General features: G+C 38.6%; 1 protein-coding gene across 4 annotated transcripts in view; it reads left to right on the forward strand.

The window, feature by feature from the left end:
- Window positions 1-20,653, forward strand: part of FAM135A (family with sequence similarity 135 member A) — a 91,995-nt gene that overhangs the window by 36,834 nt on the left and 34,508 nt on the right. For 3 of the 4 annotated variants that reach the window (XM_060235519.1, XM_060235527.1, XM_060235535.1), the window contains exons 4-10: window positions 3,032-3,111; window positions 7,229-7,368; window positions 10,616-10,686; window positions 11,998-12,171; window positions 14,698-14,824; window positions 15,905-16,058; window positions 19,590-19,667. In XM_060235519.1, coding sequence (XP_060091502.1) covers window positions 3,032-3,111; window positions 7,229-7,368; window positions 10,616-10,686; window positions 11,998-12,171; window positions 14,698-14,824; window positions 15,905-16,058; window positions 19,590-19,667 — 824 coding nt within the window. The remainder of the gene's footprint in view (window positions 1-3,031; window positions 3,112-7,228; window positions 7,369-10,615; window positions 10,687-11,997; window positions 12,172-14,697; window positions 14,825-15,904; window positions 16,059-19,589; window positions 19,668-20,653) is intronic. The other variant, XM_060235545.1, reaches the window with a different exon arrangement.

Raw genomic sequence — 20,653 nt, forward strand, 5'->3', positions numbered from 1 at the left:
GCTTGGATCTATCTATATGTTGTATGCTCATGCTAAAATCATTTTTACATGTAAAAGTCCCAGATTCATAGGATAGTTTCAGATATTTTAATTCCTGTTCAAGAAGCTTTTGCTCTTGAGCAGTCATTGAAATAGTGGCTGAAAAATTTCTGTGCTGAAAATTGATGGAAGTTTGTGTACCAGTAATGAGATGGAATCACATTCTAAGCCTGCTTTGTTAATGATACTTGCCAACTGGTGACCTCAGCTGCCGGTTTCTTTTCTGCCTCTGACAGCTGAGGAGCTCCCTCTGGCTGTTCCTCCAAATAGCTGAGTCAGTCATTTTCAAATGGAGTCCTATGTGAAGGTTTTAAGAAACTTTGTTTTGTTCTTTCTCCATTCTGTTTTAATAAAATGGGAATTAATTTTAGATGCACTCAGAGCTAAATACTGAGAACCTTTTTCATGCTTAGGTTATAACTGTTGCTTGCAAGCCAGTTCCCTGAATAAGTGGATTTCTCTATTATAGTGAATCTTCTTCTGAACTTGCCAGAAAAAAAGAGTACTGTCTACATACTAAAGAGACATTTTTATACATTAATAGTGCCTAATAAGTTAAAAATGGGAAACAAATGGCTTTTTCTTTGTTTGTTTAACTCTAATTCTTGCCTCTCCGAATGGATTTTAAAAGGTAACACTGTTCATGCAGAGTTGACAGCTGTTTTGAGCTGTCATGAACTTCAATGCTAGGCTTTCATTTATTATGCAGCTCTGTATCATAATGTGCCTGGCATTTCTGATTTTCATTTTCCTTCATGGTGCATTGCTAGAATGTTGATACGATACTGAAAAAGGATTGTCCAATTCCAATGGATGCATTTGGAATTAGCAAGATAAAGTCAAGCAGGTTTGTTTCTGGAGGAGATCCTATTTGAATTGAACATCATCCAGCTGTAACTAGTACTGCTTTGTGTTCTATGTTTTAGCCACACAACAAAACTAGGGCTCCCATACTTTCTGTAACACATATATAAGGTTTGAGCCTATCAAGCAGTGTGCAGGGATGGGGCATCCATTATACAGTGCAGTGAAGATGGTGATAAAATCCTGATAGGGAAGGTGTTCTAATCCTCTCATCATTTAGTTGCCCTCTTTGTACAAACTTCTAGTCATCTTGGTTGCCTTCTTCTGTACTTTCTCCTCTGCAGTGTCCTCCTTGAGTTATGGTGCCCAGAATTACAGCATTCTAAATGAGGTTGCACCACAGATCTGTATAGGACATTATAATATCTGTCATTTTATTTTCAGTCCCTTTCCTAATGATCCCCAACACTGAGTTTGCCCTTTTCACTGTTGCAGCACACAACTATTTCATTAAGCTATCTACTACAATTCCAAGATCATTCTCATCAAATTAAGACCTCATTAGTCTATACTTGAAGTTGGATTTTTTTTGTCCTTGTCTGCATCATTTTACACTTACCAGCATTGAACTTCATTTGCCACATTGTTGCCCACTTACCCATTTTGTGGAGGTCCTCTTGGAGTTCTTCACAGTCAGGCTTGGTTTTCGCCATCCAGAATAATTTTGTGTCATCTGCAAATTTGGCCACTGCACTACTCACCCAGTCACCCCTGGTTTGAAATAATGTATTAATTACTTAAAGAGTACCATCCCAGTGCTAACCCTTGTGGGTCCCCACTGCTTACTTCCCTTCACTGTGAGAATAGTACATTTATTTCTGCTTTTTGTCTCCTGTCATTTAATTAGTTTTTAATGCATAAGAGAACCCTGAAGGTCTTGTTCCCAAATCTCTCTCTCTGCCATAGCTTCTCCAGGTTGACAACCCTAGCCTCAAGGGAATGAACCTTCTTCCTTAAGAGGCAAGAACTCCATGCATTGAGCACACATCCATGATTTCTGCCCAGTGGATAGATAATCATACATGTGGCTCTCCCTGCAAAACACTAAATAGCACCTACTTCCCTTGCTGGCTTTCTATTTTCATAACTGGCTTTGTTTGATGATGATGATGCATACTTCGTTGGTGGTAGTCAGGGCCAGCATCATCATACCCTGAGGAGAGGAGCAGCTGCCAGGACCTGGGCTTACAGCTGAGAAACATCTGCCTGTTTGTGAATGCAAGAAGTGGGAGGTCTGGAAAGCAGGTAGGGGGAGGGATGTGGAGTTGGGGAGCCTGGTGGTAAGCCAGAGAGCTGTGTAGAGGGGGCCCTCTGGGGACTGTCAGCCCAGGGCTCTCCAAAACCTGGAACTTGGTCTGGTAGTAGTAGCTAAATGGTTAAGAACCACTGTAGAGTTAAAACACCTTCAAAAATGAAATAGCCCAGATCTCATCTTTATTGTGGAATGTGAAAATTTGAAAGTTGCTTTTAACATGAATGATCAGTTAGTTTTATTTGTCTACTGAAATACATGTAGATGGGAAGGAGGAGGACAAGCCGTGTAGAATTTGGGTTTGTTTTGTTGTTTTTTTACACAGAATAGAGAGCTGGCATGTTTGTGCACTCAGCATGACTGATGATTTAAGAACTGATACTAGATTGTGGGCCAAATTAATTCTGGGAGTGAAGCATTAGTTGATTAAAATAAAAATACACATGGAAGTATAATATGGTTTATGCCTTGTTATAGGTAGGCCATTAACTGCGATATCAGGAATAGAATTTTAAATTTGTCCTGAGTTGACCCTGTGAGATTATCTTATTTGGATACATAAATCAATGTTTATATACTATATTATGTCCTAAATTACTAATTATTTACAGAGTTTTATGGACATTAAGATGAGTGTGCTGTTGGAAATGTAGTTTTGAGACAACTCCAAACCAAGTGACAACGCAGGGGGCAGGATTTATACTCAGATGAGTGACATTACCAATTGCTGCCTCTTACTTCCTCCCGTAGGAGTCATTTCCATGCTGATTAGACAGATTGACTGTTTCAGAAATCAGCTGGTTTTTGATACCATGCTTTGTCATGTATGAGGACATGGTAAATAGTATGTTTTGAAAACCATTTTGCTTATTTTAGTTTTTACCAGATTCGTGCTTCTATGAAAATTCCACCAAGAGTTCCACACAAAATTGAAGCAAGTTTGTTACGTGCAACCAGTAAGTGTGAATGTTTATTTGCCAATGCTGTTTGAGGTTTAATTGCTATTTAATAAATAAGAGTTGTCAACCAATTAGAGATTTTAATTAATTACTCGTGATTGATGTAGATGAAAACATCAAGTGCCCTTTTAAAGTTAGTAAGGAAAAATAAAATTTTAATAGACAAAAGCTACTATTCATTTTTGAATAGACTGAATTTTGATCTTGTAAATTCTTCTGATAGGGGATGTAATATTGATGACTATGTGCTCATATGTTCTATAATTGTTCATTGGAAGGTTGCTCAAAATGTTTAAATGGATGTTGACAGAAGTCATGTAAACTATAATATAGTGGGTTCCACGCAATGAAGCGGCGTGGTGGTAGTGAACATAGCTCTTTTAGTGATACAACATAATATAGGCTGCACTCCAAGACTGGACCAACAGGGCCAACTATATATACACACAAGATTCCCATGCTAGCATGCTATTGGACCATTCAAACCAGCAGTGGGGCCCGTGATTGGAGCAGGACAGCAGGAATTTGAATCCTGTTACCCATTGTCCCCAAGTCCCCAAGCTCAGTCTTCCAGATTCCAATGAGCCAGGCAAGAACTCCATGTATTGAACACAATTCAGATCACAAATATAACATTAACATTGCTGTTTTCTGTGTAATGATATATGAATGCTGTTTATGTAGGTTTGTGCTTTATTTGTCCAACAGAATGCCCATTCAAGGAAAGATTACATTATATTAGAGACAGTAGCCCCATTCACAGGTTATAGAGAATGCAATCACATTCTGTGTACAGTATACTTGCCTTTGTGTATGTTGAGTAATTCTTAAGTTACATTCAGTGCATGTAACCATTCAACACATATTCAGTCAGCATGTGACTGAAATCATACCTAGTCCTTAGGTTAATTTGTAAAGTAAATGCACATTAGAGCTTTCTTAAAAAAAGATGTACATGTGTTCTCTGGTTCCTGTAATATGTGAACAGGGCCAGTATTGTACTTACAGTACTGGGCTAGAACTTAGGGAGATTCAAGTTCAAATCCCCGCTCAGCCATGAAGCTCACTGGGTGACCTTGGCCTGGTCACAGCTCTTAAATTAACCTAACTCACAGGCATGTTATGAGAATAAAATGGAAGATGACATGCACACATAAACAACCATGGAGACCCAAACTACACATCACAGTTGTATGATTCCAGTGAGGACTAGCAGCAGGATGCCAGCTGTGGATTCCCCATGGCAATTTAATTTAGGAGGGTTGCAGGGGCCTGATTCTGGTTGGAACTGTGGCAAGAGGGGAGAATGTCCTTCTTCCTTCCCCTGCACTCCATTTTTCCAATCTGAAATGGCCTCAAGGGATGGCGTTCTCTTGGGGGGCTGTGCATACAAGCACTTAGTGCACATGCAGCCCACCAGTAGAGCAGAGAACACCCCTGCAGGGTTTTAGATCAGGGAAGTTAAAAGACCCTCCTCTCCCTGCTCTGTGAGCCCAATAAGGCCTCTGCCATACTTCTAAATTGGGCTGCCAGAAAGAACTCATAACTGCTTAGATGGCCGCAGGTCCCCATGGGAATCAAGCGTAAAATGTAGTGTAGTTTGGGATGAAGTCCCTTGGTGGAAAGGTGTGGTAAAAACATGGTGATAGAACAAAATGACAAAGTGCTTTAGTAAAAATCTGCTTGTTAAATAAATCTGTTAAAAAGTTATATTGTGAGCCAGTGTGGTGTAGTGGTTAAGAGTGGCAGACTCTTATCTTCCACAGCTCCACACCTGTGGAATCAGCTTCCGGACGAAGTACGGGCCCTGCGGAGTCTAGATCAGTTCCGCAGGGCCTGTAAGACTACTCTTTTTAAGATGGCCTTCACCTAACATTGTACCAAGATAGATCCGCTGTAGACGTATCCGCCATTAAATTTACTAAAGACCTATAATTATAACACCATAAATGTAATTTTAGTAAATGTGGGTTTAAATGATGGTTTTATAATGTAGTATTTATTGAATTGAATGATTTTATTGTATATTGAATTCATGTTGTAAGCCGCCCTGAGCCTGCTTCAGCGGGGAGGGCGAGATATAAATAAAATGTATTATTATTATCTGCAGAACTGGTATTGATTCTCCATTCCTCCACATGAAGCCAGTTGGCTGACCTTGGATCAGTCACAGTTCTTTCAGAACTTTCTCAGTCCTACCTGCATCACAGGATGTCTGTTGTGGGGAGAGGAAGAGGAGGGTGATTGTGAGACTCCTTTAGATAGTGAAAGGAAAGGAAAGGTCGCCTGTGCAAGCACCAGTCGTTTCCAACTTTGGGATGACATTGCTTTCACAACGTTTTCACGGCAGACTTTTTACGGGGTGGTTTGCCATTGCCTTCCCCAGGTTTTTACACTTTCCCCCCAGCAAGCTGGGTACTCATTTTACCGACCTCAGAAGAATGGAAGGCTGAGTCAACCTTGGGCCAGCTACCTGAATCCAGCTTCCGTTGGAATCGAACTCAAGTCGTGAGCAGAGAGTTCAGACCACAGTATTGCAGTACTGCTGCTTTACCACTCTGCACCATGGGGCCACACTAGATAGTGAAAAGCAGGGTATAAAAGCCAGCTGTTTTTCTTCTTCTTCTTCTTCTTCTTCTTCTTCTTCTTCTTCTGCTTCTTCTTCTTCTTCTTCTTCTTCTTCTTCTTCTTCTTCTTCTTCTTCTTCTTCTTCTTCTTCTTCTTCTTCTTCTTCTTCTTCTTCTTCTTCTTCTTCTTCTTCTTCTTCTTCTTCTTCTTCTTCTTCTTCTTCTTCTTCTTCTTCTTCTTCTTCATTGTGTTCTGCAGTATATTCTAACTTCAAGCCAAATTCCAATGTATTTTTGAGGTAGAAAAGTTCTTACAAGAATGCTTGTTTGGCAGAAGTCATACTTTTTCACAGTACCCAACTGCCCAGAGTCTGAAAACAGAATTTCATATTAAGTGGAAAGTTTCTTTTGAGTTGCTTCTCCCCTCTTCTTTGCATATTGAGTAACTCACACCAGTTATCCAAAGAAGTGTGCTTGCACATGAAAGTTTATACCTTAATTATTTAATTTCTAAACTGCACTCCCACAAAGTGCTCAGGGCATACATCAAGGATTAAAACCTACAATATTTTGTTAAGTTAAAAACTTTAAAACAAGCAATACTTAATCAGATTAAAACCAGTAACAAAAATATCTTCAGATGGCATTCCTTATCAAATTTCAGGTTTCTTCCTCCATGGGACAGGTCATGGGCCGGATGCTGTGGAAAGAACTATAGCTGTCCTCAGTCATAGGCCCAACGGAACATCTCTGTCTTGCAACCCCTGCAGAATTGTACTAGGTCTCGCAGGGCATGGATGTCTCTGGGCAGAGAGTTCCACCAGGCAGAAACCAGGACCAAAAAGGCCCTGGCTCTGGTCAAGGACAGCCAGACATCTTTTGGGCCAAGGATCATCAGCAAGTTCTGATTTTATGAGTTCAAGGCTCTTCGGAGGACGTACTGGGAGAGGGGGTCCTGCAAGTACCTTCCCTCCAACTTTGTTGGTCTTAAAGGTGCCACTGGACACAAACTTTTTTTCACACCAGTACTGTTTCTTTATAAAGCTATACTTTGAAAAGTTTTTGTCAATTCATTTTTTTAAAAAAAAAATCTAAGATACTAGAAGATTAAATTTTCATCAGTTTTAAAGGAACATCTCTCTGTGTGGTGATGTTAATGTTCTCCAGGTTATCTGGAAGAGTCATCAGGTTGTCTGGGGGAGGTGTATTTTGTACTGCATACCACTGTACAGCCAAGGGTATAAAAACGCCCTATAACATTCAAAACCAGTTTATTTCAGGGGCTGTTGCCAGGAGCTTTTTTGATTGCAAGAAAAAAAACTTGTGTAAGTGGCTGTACTTTGACAACAGTGTCTTCAGTGTCCTAAAAAGATATAGAGCCATTTCCCTATGCATTCTGCCAAAAAAGTTCAAGTGGGAAATTCACTCCAAGGTTGTGTTCAAGGCTACAAGAGCCTTAAAACACATCTCAGTTGTGGAATTGTAAGTATAGATTATTCCTATTTTGTGCAGGGTTTGTTACTATTTACTTATATTCTTATTTTCAGGTGCTGATCTTGCCTTTCCAGCATCAGTCCATGACAATGTAATCTGCAGTAAAACCTTTCAAATTCTTTATAAAAATGAGGAAGTCTCTGTCAATGATGTTATGATTTTCAAAATTAAGATGCTGTTGGATGAAAGGAAGGTAGGTTGTCTTCTGTTTGCATAATTTAACTGCTAAAAAAACTTCTAAAACCCCTACAGAGCAATCCTGTGTCAATGGCTGCTCTGTCAATGGCTGCTTTCTCTTGCTCATGGTAGTAACATAGTCATGATCCTGTGTTCAAATATCAGCAGAATCAACTGCAGACCAATAGTTACAGGTATGAAAGTTTACATAGTAACATCACTTCCAAAGCATCCCAGAGCAAGGACAAAAGCCATAATGAAATGGATGAAAGACAGATACATAATCCAGAAAATCTTGCAGTTATTCTGGTTTTTCAGTTACTTTGCCTAATATTGGCAAATTTGACATATAATTGGACATGATTTCTTTTTCCCCCCCAAGAAAAATGGAATAATAACTTCTTTCAGAAGTTAATTATATTAGAGTCACTGTAAATCAGCTGTGACTTGATGGTATGTTCCACCATTGTCAAAACAGTGTGCAAAATAATCACTGTGAGTTGCCAAATTCTCCTCATTTTTAGATGTAGGAGCCTACATATTCCAAATAATGCTAAATAATTGAGCTAGACATAATTCAGCTGATGCAATGGAAGAAAGGCTTTTGTGGTGCTAACTGTGCCACTCATATCCCTTAAAATTCTTGTATGGATTGGCACTACATGAAATGAACCTGTAGGATTCCTCATCAAAGGCTTCTTAGAAAGCTTGAGAGTCATGGAGTAAAAGGACAGGTCCTCTTGTGGATCAAAAGTTGGCTGAGTAATAGGAAGCAGAAAGTGAGTATAAATGGGCAGTCTTCTCAGTGGAGGATGGTAAGCAGTGGAGTGCCGCAGGGCTCGGTACTGGGTCCCATGCTCTTTAACTTGTTCATAAATGATTTAGAGTTGGGAGTGAGCAGTGAAGTGGCCAAGTTTGCAGATGACACTAAATTGTTCAGGGTGGTGAGAACCAGAGAGAATTGTGAAGAACTCCAAAGGGACCTGTTGAGGCTGGGTGAGTGGGCATCAACGTGGCAAATGCAGTTCAGTGTGGCCAAGTGCAAAGTAATGCACATTGGGGCCAAGAATCCCAGCTACAAATACAAGTTGATGGGGTGTGAACTGGCAGAGACTGACCAAGAGAAAGATCTTGGGGTCGTGGTAGATAACTCACTGAAAATGTCAAGACAGTGTGCGTTTGCAATAAAAAAGGCCAACGCCATGCTGGGAATTATGAGGAAGGGAATTGAAAACATATCAGCCAATATCACAATGCCCCTGTATAAATTGATGGTGCGGTCTCATTTGGAGTACTGTGTGCAGTTCTGGTCGCCGCACCTCAAAAAGGATATTATAGCATTGGAGAAAGTCCAGAAAAGGGCAACTAGAATGATTAAAGGGCTGGAACACTTTCCCTATGAAGAAAGGTTGAAACGCTTGGGACTCTTTAGCTTGGAGAAATGTCGACTGCGGGGTGGGGTTTACAAGATAATGCATGGGATGGAGAAAGTAGAGAAAGAGGTACTTTTCTCCCTTTCTCACAATACAAGAACTCGTGGGCATTCGATGAAATTGCTGAGCAGACAGGTTAGAACGGATAAAAGGAAGTACTTCTTCACCCAAAGAGTGATTAACATGTGGAATTCACTGCCACAAGCATGGCCACCTTCAAGAGGGGTTTAGATAAAAATATGGAGCAGAGGTCCATCAGTGGCTATTAGCCACAGTGTGTGTGTATGTGTATGTGTGTGTGTGTGTGTGTGTATATATATATATATATATATATTTTGGTCACTGTGTGACAGTGTTGGACTGGATGGGCCATTGGCCTGATCCAACATGGCTTCTCTTATGTTCTTATGATTCTCAAGCTGATCTTCCATCACTTCTCTTTCTTTCAACCTTCTGCTTTCACAGCAAACCGTATTTCATCATTGTATCTTAACCACAAGCTATGGTTGCTATTCTTTTCTGTATGCAGGAACTCCAACCCATGGTTTAGTAGGAAAGAACAGCAGAACATGAGGGAAAGAGAGTTTGAGAATCATCCAGGCTTGTTTCCATGGCCGCTTAAAGTTCGAAGAATGCCGGTTTCCAGGTTCTGCTGTGGTATTCAAGTCATTCAGTTATGGTGCCTAGCCTACCAGGCTATGAGCCCCTATATAGCTGCTCTTTTTTTTTTCGAAGGGGTTGCTTGTAATGCACCTGTGTAGATATCAAAAAGACTTCCTGGCTTTCTTTATATGCTCTCCCGAGAGTATGATGAGATGAGTTTCCTCAGTGGTAGAGTAGTTCTTCCATTGCTGTGAGTCTTGGCTTGTTTCCCATTGTGTTTCCCATTATGTTGCCATGAGGGCATACTCATCTGTGTGCACTGGACAGGAGATATGACTATGACCTCCTGAGTAAGGCGTGGTTGTATAGCCTGCATGCAGCTTGCCATCATTTGCAAGGAATGGGTGCAAGACATTCAATGGCCATCAGTGTTTGCTTGCTCAGCATGTGCACCTGTTTTCTAAGAAGGGAAAAGAGGTGTTCAAGTATCAGAAATCAAAGCAAAGTCTCTAGTTCCCTCCTTTGCTTATTGTGTAGCATTCATCCTTGTTCAAGCTGCAGAAGTGGAGTCGGAGTTCCAGTTGATATCTGTGTTTGTGCTCCTGACACAGGATACATGCAGGGATTTGGAGAAGCTACATGTGGTTCATCTGCCCTTCACTTTTCTTCATTTTCTCTGACTACTCAGTGCACTGTGTTAACTTCTTATCAAGTTTCTTATTAACTGTCCCTGTATCTCTAAACACTGAGACAGAGTGAAGCCCCATACCATGTATCTTGAAGTACACAATCTGTGGTCTCCAGCTGGGGCTTATATACTGCTCGTGATACGCTGTGGTTGGCTGCAGAGAGTAACTTGGAATCCTCTCTTCACTTTATCTTGAGGAACAGCAGAGAGGGGATGGGATCAGGTGCTTTTGTCATTCCATTAATTTCAATTGGATTGCTTTAATCTACCTAGTTTCTGTGCCAGGTGTAGTGTAATGCCATTGTCAGAGTTCCTAAACCCTGAGCAATCACAGGATTTTACTACTTCCACTCCTCTCCCATGTCCCCATCTATATTCAGCAACATACCCATGGCTGTCCTCCAGCATGAGGGCATTTAGAAATGGCCATGTTCCCATTCAGCAGGTATAATTTGGAAATGGGGCAGTGCAGTAAAATTATACCTTGTGTTACTAGAAACACTGTTTGTCATGTCTTTCTTTTGAAATCTCCTTTCCAGATTGAAGAATCTCTTAATGAAATGAATTTCCTGCTGTCTTTAGATCTACATTTTACAGATACAGATTATTCGTAAGTTCAGAAGTTACCTATGCTTTTTATTTAAAATTTGCAGTTCTTACTACAGTGGCTTTAATCAGAATGCCTCTCAGCCATATCTCTGCATGCTTTTGTATCCTGTATCTAATACTGACCCAGGACCTCAGCATGCAGATACTTATAACTGCATGCTGGAGTCAAATACAGAGGAGGGGAATATTTGTACAAACCTGGATTAGTCACCAGGTTTGCCCAAAAACAACAACAACAAAGAGGCAGAATATCAGAGATTTTATAGTGCTGTGTCACAAGATCTCAGCTGCCATTTTAGGAACGAAAGGGAAGATGTCAGTTAAGCCAGATAGGTAGTACTGGCCCAGGGGGTTAGAATTCTCACCCCAATAAGTCTTGTGGGTCCCCTGTTTGTTTACAGTTAAACTTGTGCGCTGAAGATTTTAGGTTTTTAACCCTTGTTTTAGTTCAAAAGTGGTAGGAAAATATTCAAGGAGGGGTGTATGTTCGTGATCTATTTATAAAATTGATCCTTTGTATAAATTGAACCATATCGTATGTATTTTACATAGTAAAGTGTTTTGAAATTATTCAAACTTTTGAAAATGTCTTCTATACTTTTAAAAAAGTATTCTATACTTTTAAAAATGTCTAATTGTACATAAAACTAATTTTATGAGAATTATTTTCTGGATTTTAAATGTATTTATATGTTTTAGTTATCTTTGTGTGTGATGGAACTCTGGAAAGTCTCACTTATATGAATTCCTTAAATGCTGCACACTTCTGTAGATGGACATTATATTAATTTCATTGAGACCTACACTTGGATAATTATTTGCAAGATTGTACCTAATCATCCTTATCCAGAGGTCTGTAGATCTAAAAATTTTATGGAGAATTTCATTGATTTGTGTTTCATATCCCCCTGGTATAATGGAATTTTTTTCATTACAGAACAAACCTCTGAATCTGGATGAATGTGTTTTACATAGACAAGTAACTTGCCCAGTTACTGAACATATTCATATGAACATATGAAGCTGCCTTATACTGAATCAGACCCTTGGTCCATCAAAGTCAGTATTGTCTACTCAGACTGGCAGCGGCTCTCCAGGGTCTCAAGCTGAGGTTTTTCACACCTTTTTGCCTGGACCCTTTTTTGGAGATGCCAGTGATTGAACCTGGGACCTTCTGCTTACCAAGCAGATGCTCTACCACTGAGCCACCGTCCCTCCTTCATTAAGCATTTCTTTGTGGGGGTTTTGCTTTTTAAATTATAGTATTAAATTACTTTCAAAGTAGTATAATGTGCTTATACACTTCTTTTAGGCCAGAAGATTTGAGCACATTGCAGCTAATTAGCAGTCGAACACTAAAGTTGCACTTTACCTTACACCGAGGCCTTCATCACTACGTCAATGTTATGTTTGATTACTTTCACCTCTCAGTCATCTCCGTTATAGTCCATGCTTCGTTAGTTGCTCTTCACCAGCCGTTGATAAGGTAAATAATATGCATGTTGCTGTTGCATGTGTTTTCAAAATAAGTTAATGAAATACAATTCATGATTGTTAATTGCTTATTGACTTTGATCATTAAAGTAATATACATATAGTTCAAATGGTTTAGCTGCTGTCAGCAAATAGCTACTACAGAGTCCCTCAGTATTGTCAATTTCAGTTGGATTCCACTTAAAATTCTTTGAAGCTTATCCAGGCTTCCTTGGATTTAAACCAATTGTAATTTTCTTTGCTGAAATGAAAAAAATAATGGTAAATCATAGAAGTTACTGACTGGAAGCGGTCTGTCCCGTAACTGCATAATGATGAAATGAAATGATACAACTGATCAGCCAGTCAGAGAAGACCAACCATGTTCTTCTTGGAATTTTCTTGGAATCTTCTTTTACAACATAGGAATTATGTGTGTTTGTTTGGGGGGCAGGTTGGTGTTGTGACTATTTCCTTTCAAAAATTACAATATGTGTGCTACAGTAGCACAGAGTGCAGGAATTTGCTGGTCTCTTTCCAGAACTTGACATACCGGTATTTCAGATTTTTCTTGCTGAAAACTAAGGTAATTATATTCTGAATTCCACGATATGCCAAATAGGACAATTTCATATGCACAGTAAGTTATTAATGATTAATTTTATTTTGTCAGCTGTAAAATAAGTATAGCTTTGATGGGAAAGTAAGTATTGTGTATATTTCAATTTTCCCAAAATTCCCTCCTGCCCTCCAGGAAAGACTTTTTTCTATGGCTTCAAAATTTTTGGAAATTTTACAATCTCTGGTGTTAGCTGATAAGAACTTCCTACATTTTAGGCTAAGGGAGAGGGAAAGTAGCACAGAATTACTTTGTGAGTGGGTCCAACAAATAGACAGTATGTTCAGAAATGAAACTCATTTCAAAAAGTTGAAGAACTATTGATCTGTAATGTTCTTTGTTTGCTATGGGTGTCTTTTATAAATGATAAACAGAAAGTTGCCAAAAGCAAAAATGATACTTGATAAAGAGCATCATTCTATTAGAGCAGACAACTGTGCAGGTGTGCATGATTAATATTATGGTATCACCTGTCTTTGCCACTGGGGAGGCATGTGTTTAGCAACAGACAACTGTTTTCCATGAATTCCACCATTCAAGCTTTGTGTTGCTTGTTAGGAATACAGTGTTAACAGCCAAAATTGAACAAATGAATGCAAGTCCTATGGGAGCACAGGAGGTTTTTTTTATAAAAGTAGAAAACTATTTGCAAATCTTTTTTTTGTATTCAGTTCCTTTGTGAAATTTGTAGACTGTAATATGCTGCACAAAAATTATAAAATTTCCAGAAACTTGTGACACCATGGGGCAAAAAAAAGAGGAGCTTTAAAAAGAAGAAAGAAAGAAATGCTGGGAAAAATTGAAATATATGTAGTACTTACTTTCCAATAAAACTTAAACGTTTTACTGTTTTAACAATATAAAATGCATTATTTATAACTTAGCATATGAAATTGTACCAGTTATCATATTTATGGAATTAAAAAATATAAATTTCATTTTGTATAAGAAAAATTGGAAGTGTTCCAAGTACTTGAGAAGGAGTTGCAAGTTGCTGCACCATGTATTACCATAGCACATGGATCATAGTTGTTTGCTGTCTGAGAGATAGAGGGAAGGTAGAAAACAGATTCTTTAGTAAATGTGTGTTCTTTGAGCAGAAACATTCTCATAGTCACAGTGGGTTGGTCTAACTACCATCATATTTGGATATATTGTTAAATTGTATAACATTGAAAACACTAGCATTGTTCATAATGTATTATTAAAAACATTATATTATATTATATTAACTGTTGCCAAACTTATTTTTAAAATTATACATATGAATTTTTAAAATTATACATATGAATTTTTAAAATTATACATATGAATTCCCATTATTTAACACCGTAGATTATTTCCATTTAAATTTTCATACTGCACATTTTTAGTAAAGACCTATCTTTTGAGTTTTATAATTTTGAGTTTTATAATTTTTTATTGATTTTAACTACAAAGAAAAGAAGCACAAGGAGAGATACATTAAAGAAAGGGAAGGGTGGATACTGTCATTCCTTTCTTCTCTGTTCCTATCTCTTTTTTCTGCTTTACTGGTGCTGTCGTTCCTCCCCACCTCACTGTCATTCTTTCTCTGCTGCTCTTTTCCCTGCACCCATCTGCCTTCTCCCAACGCCTTCCAGAGTTCATGAGGAGTAGCTCCCTCACCTGCTTGCCTCCCTAGGCTTGTAGGATGATCTGTCTTGCCTGTTCACAGCTCCAGGCACCAGATTTAAATATCCAGAGATTTGGCTGACTTCACTAGTAGAATATAAGATGATCCTTGGAGGCATGCTATCATATACCTCTAATTTCAGCTGACACTAAGCAATTATGGTGACTAGGATTTATATGCTATCCTGATTATTCCTCCCCATTGTTTCTATTTCACCTCATATTTTTATCCTGAACCTTTTGAATTTGCTCTCAAATGTTTTACAGCTTTCCTCGCCCAGTGAAGAATACTTGGCTAAACAGAAATGCACCAGCACAGAACAGAGACTCAGTAGTTCCTTCTCTTGAAAGTGTAGTCTTTGGCAGCAGTTATACCAAGCAATTATCAGCAGATGTAAGATCATAAGCCCTTTTTGTCTTCTGTTATTTCTTTTTAGAGTAGGCTTGCAGGAATAAATATTTAATAATAGTTTTAACAGAAAATGCATTTGTGTTGAATATATTATCTACAAAGATGCAGGGCTTTTTTTGAGCAGGAACGGACAGGAATGCAGTTCCAGCTAGCTTGGTGTCAGGAGGTGTGGCCTAATATGCAAATGAATCCCCACTATGTGAAACAATGGTGCCATCGGGGGTGTGGCCTAATATGCAAATGAGTTCCTGCTGGGATCTTTCTACCAAAAAAGCCCTGCAAAGATGTAATATATTATTTGCTTTATACTGGTTGCTTTTCAACAAGAAATTGTGAATAGTTTTGCCATTCTGTTTTTATTCAGTTCACTGAGAATTTTAATGCTTGTGCAGTCCAGTCCCATGCATGTTTACACACAAGAAAATCTTTTTATCAAGAAGATATAGGTAGAATTGTAGCCCTTGGCTAGGATCCAAGGAGGCTTGCATGGGAGAATGGATAATATGTCCTTCAACCAGTAGGACTTCATGCACCATGAATGCTGTTCCAGAAGTTTTGGCAAGGGGGGGGGCTTTCATAAAATTCAGAGGACTGCTACAAGAAGAACGGAACTGAAAAACCCTGTGTGTTGATTCCAGTGACCTGTAGACACATTGTCACATTCCCTTCCCTGCAGCAGTTCTTTCTAACCAATCCTGGAAAAGTTAATTCCTGGGGCTACAGGACCTGTGTGGACTGGAGTGGCACCCTCTTTTTCCTCTTCCATCAGCAGAATGCTAGGAGAGAAGTGATTTCACTAGTGGGTTGTTATTAGGTTATGCATGCCCCATGATCGTGGAAATCAACTTTGCAATGGTGAGAAAGGAACTTTGTGGGAGGACAGGAACACATGAAACTCTGTGATATTCAGCAGCTTCTGCAGATGGATCTCTGGATCCGGTCTGAAGTGTGCAAAGAACACTGCATGTCATACTTTGTACATTGGCCTAAATTTCTAAGTGTGATTTTGTTGTTGTTGTTGCTGTTGAACTGCAGTTAATATTTGGACAAATTTATTTCTAGGGCTGCAGTTTTATAATAGCAGAACCTTTCTTGAATCATGCTTACAATCTCCACTATACACTTTGTGCCAGTTTGCTGCTTGCATTCAAAGGATTGCATAGCTACTTCATCAATTTATCTAAGGAGCTGCCTTCCTGTCAGAAATTGGAGCTGGGTATGTGAAACAAATGCTTCTTTCTGTGTCTGTTGATACCTCCTCTTATATGTCTCTCTCTAAGGCATGTCTTCTGTTATCCATGCATTAATTTGCTGTACTATCAAACTGATACTTGTTTACAGTGGGGCTGCAGATGAATCTGTTGTTGTTGGTAATATTTTAGCCTACTTTTCCCAAAGCTGATTACTGGAAATATTTCAGACAGTAACAAATGCTGCTCTGAAATTTTAAAAAATGTGCAGTCTGGTTTTTATTTTTTCTTGTACTTCTTGACTTTAAGGATTCACTCTCTAAAAAAAAAGAACCAAATCTAAAAAGCAGCATGTATGCTTCTTTCCCGGAATAAACTATTAACATATCTTTATTGAACAGCAGGATTATACCTGAACGTAGTGCATATAAAGAATTGTAGCAGTGCTTACTAATGAAGCACTTTGTGTTATTGATACTGGATTAAACCATCAGGGTGAATCTTAAATTTAAGACCTACAAGGCAAAAATAGTTTCCAGGCTTAATATTCTATACATATTTAAAAGCTGACAGGGCTTCATTTTCTAATACTAGGTTGGCATCTTTAGTTGGGGTTAGAGTGGAGACAAGATGCAATCCAACATATTGGTTAATAAGGAACATTCAGATTTGGGGATTCAAGGCCCAGTATTCCAGCACAAACAAGTATTCTGTTTGTCTTTGGAATGGACAGTAAATCTACTAGACAAGGTTTCTGAAGCCAGCTTTAAAAAAAATAGTTTCTTAGTATAAAGATTTGGATAACTGTCATTTAACAAATGGGTTTTTAGAAGATGAGAGGTAAACCGTGAAGAGTACCTTTTAGTGTATCTCTTCCGCAATGTGAGCATCAAGTAGCTTTTCAGATTCAGAGATTAAAAATTAGATTACAATTCAGTATGAAAGACTGAATCATAAACAAGACAGGAGTTCCAGGTATGCCTGAGATACCTTATGCTTGACTGCTCTAGATTGACGATATTGGATTTATATCCTGCCCTATACTCTGAATCTCAGAGTCTCAGAGCAGTCACAATCTCCTTCCCCCCACACAGCAGACACTCTGTGAGGTAGGTGGGGCTGAGAGAGCTCTTACAGCAGCTGTCCTTTCAAGGACAACTCCTATGAGAACTATGGCTGACCCAAGGCCATTCCAGGAGGCACAAGTGGAGGAATGGGGAATCAAACCCGGTTCTCCCAGATAAGAGTCCACACACTTAACCACTACACCAAACTGGCTCTCAGATTGTTGTCTGTATGTTGAATATATACAGCATTTATTTATTTAAGATATTGTATCTTGCTTGTCTCCCTCTATGGGACCCCAAGCAGCTCTCTCTGACATATTCCTGGCTCTATGCTTCAAAATAATTGAAGTTTTATAATACACAAGTATTGAATGTTTGAATATTTTTAGCTATAATTATGATAATCAAAAGCTCAGTCATCATTATTAGAACCCTGTTGCATTATTTGTGCATCCATGGTCCCATCATATTGGAGAGGGGGAATTATGTTTACAATCCATATCAGTTGTCCCTGATAGATTAAACATTAGTATAACATGCAGGATTTATTAAAGTAATTAAATATGTTTTTTAAAAAAACCTTATATGGAATAGGGCTTAAAAATCTTCATAAGCTCAAAATGACAAATAAGATTACAGTGTGATTATATCTACCATTGTTAATTAGCAGTATCCTTTAACAGTATTAGGGGTAAATAAACAATATGAATTTCACACAGCATTTAAAGATGTTGGTAGAAATCCAAAAGGATTTCCTAAGGAGCTGCACAAAGTGTTGGAGCTTTCTTGAACATTTTTGCTGTAGCTGCTCTTATAGCCATCAAACCAGACTGTTCTGCCTTAAATGCAGCTTGCCTCCTTAGTTCATTAATACTCCTGCCTTTTTCCCCAATGGGAATTCAGAGCAGCTTACATGGTTCTTCTCTCCTCCATTTTATTCTGACGACAACCTCGTGAGGTAGGTTAGGCTGAGTGTGTGTAACTGGCCAGAGATCACCCAGCAAGCTTATATGGTCATGGGGACTTGACACTGGGTCTTCTAGGTTTTATTCCATAAAACTGGGAAGAAAGCCCAAGCTGTAGGTGTACTTTCATGTACATTTAGACTGCTCCTTTGGATTGCAGCCATGAAACACTTGAGGGCAATTCTTTTGTTAAATACCCAGATTAACAAGCTCTTGGAGGATTGGCTGCATCAGTGGCGTGTGGCCTAATATACAAAGGAGTTCCTGCTACAAAAAAAAAAAAGCCCTGGACTGAGGTATCAAGAATGCCTGTGTAGTTTTACTTTTACATTTGTTTCTTGTGCCTCTGACCAAGCCCTGACTTTCACTGTAGCCACTGAAATTGTGCAGTTATTACTATTTAACAGTTCAATCATATACAGTTATGTCTTTCTAAACCCATTGACTCCAGTAGGATTGTACTGTGGGTCACTCATGCAATTGGGAATGTACCAGTCTAAACTTATGAATTTAATAATCTTTTTCCTATAAATTCTCAGTATTTGTCTATGTAGTGTTAGATTTCAAATTTATTTTCACTAGTGTCACATGAAAATTACTCAGATTAATTTAATCTAAAATTAGCCCCTCATAACAAACTTTGAAGCAGAAAAAAAATCTAGTGTTCTCTTTTTTTAAAAAAAACAAAAACAAATCTGTTTCAATGTATTGCAATCCTATTGCTGACAGTGTCTATTCTACTTGTGAATATTTAAAAATTAAGTTATTGGATATTCTATGGTGGCCTGTACTTACAGTGGAAGCATTTCATTTCTTGGTTCCTGATATTAGTCATAGCTTAAATCTGTTTCTAAAAATGCTGACCACGATTTAGTCAATACTGCATGCAGGTAAACCCAATTAATACTGTTGGGGCCTACTTACATGCCACTGTATACATGGTTGCAGCCACTGATAAGTTGACTTCTGATTTATTCATACCTTGGTAATACGATGTGTAACTTGTTTAAAGCTTCCTAAAATTTTCTTTTGATAAGAGTTTTCAAAATGTTGAGATTCAAATGGGATTCAGAAAAAAAACCTAAATCCTGTTTAAATTTCAGAAAATCATTGCTATTCCTTTACTTTGTATTGTTTGTTTTCCCTCTTGCTTTCCATTCACTTATTTCTGTGATGTACATTTTTAATTTCAAAATTAGCTTTTTAAAAGCAAAACTCAATTTTGTTAAAGTATATTCATATATATATATTTATGTTTAAGTACCAGAAATGGTATTTGGGCAATGTTGATTTAATAAAGAAAACCCTTAAACAAGAGATGGCCTTCCAGTAATAGACATAATGTACATCATCAATAACTCTTTATCTAGAACTTTACTAAACTCTTTTCTTTAATTTTTCTCAACTAATTGCTAGGTGAGTGATTAAACTTTCTTACTAATTTTAAGGCTACTAATAATAATTAAAACACAGATTGGAAAAAAGGAGTGTAGTAACTAGTCATGTGTACAATCCTTATAACTAGCCAAGGCCCGCATGCAGGTCCTTTATGAACGCCTTCTCAGAAGAAAAAACCTACGAATCCAGGGAGACGCCTATCTAGGTATGTTTTTTTTTTTAAAAGTGGGTTATCTCTATAACCCATTAGGTTTTGTTATAACAAAAGATAATAATTTTTATTGTTTGTAAAGAGTACCATTTTATTCCATGTTAAAACAGGGACGAAAAACTTAACGTGCCATCCAGCCCTTATATAAGAGCTCAAGGAAGATGCTAATTCAGACTTTGTGTAACACTTATCAAGCCCTACAGTGCTGATGAAATGAACTCATTTCATTGATATTTTTACTTGTGTATTGTAAACCCAGAACTGTTTGCAAAGTACTATAGCTTCCATTGATGGGTACAACATTACCATAAATTTAAATTCTAAAAGCTGATATTCAGTGGACTGGGTCTCATGATCTCTGTCAGTAAATCTTCTTGATTCTCCCTTTCTACTAACAGCCATTTCTAATCCTGTGGAAGTTTATTCCCCTGGACACAATATCAGTGGCATACTGGGAGGGGAAAAAAATGGCTCTGGAAGAGCCCCCCAGCACACTCTGCCTCACTAACAGCAGAAGGGAGAAATAGGGAGCCACTGTGGCTTGCGTGATTCTGATGGGAGTGCTTCCATCCACTTGCTGTGTGTGGCTCCCCCAGATGAAGTGCCAACTGTGCACAACTTACAGAGTTAGAGTGTTGCCTTTCCTGGGCTGTAACTTATTTGTGGGGACTGGGCACTTCTTGGGCTGCATGCTGCTCATCTGGGCACTGCCCTTCTACCCCTGGACCCATAAGGACTTTGCCTAATGGCTATAATGGCCAGTCTGCCCCCATCTGGGATCCATTTGGAGTAATAGCCACAAGGGTGGAGGCTGCATTGAGGATGAGGGAAAGGTATGAAACTGCTCCTTTCTTCATCTTGTGTGAGCCAAGCTCTGTTGAGGGAAGAGGAAAAAAGAAACAGTTTCATCCCTTTCCTCGCTAAAATCTTTCATCCTGCATGGCTACTACTGCGTTTGGTCCCACAATCAAATGTTTAGG

This window comes from Heteronotia binoei, chromosome 1 (genome assembly GCF_032191835.1).
Source record: "Heteronotia binoei isolate CCM8104 ecotype False Entrance Well chromosome 1, APGP_CSIRO_Hbin_v1, whole genome shotgun sequence".
NCBI lineage: Eukaryota > Metazoa > Chordata > Lepidosauria > Squamata > Gekkonidae > Heteronotia > Heteronotia binoei.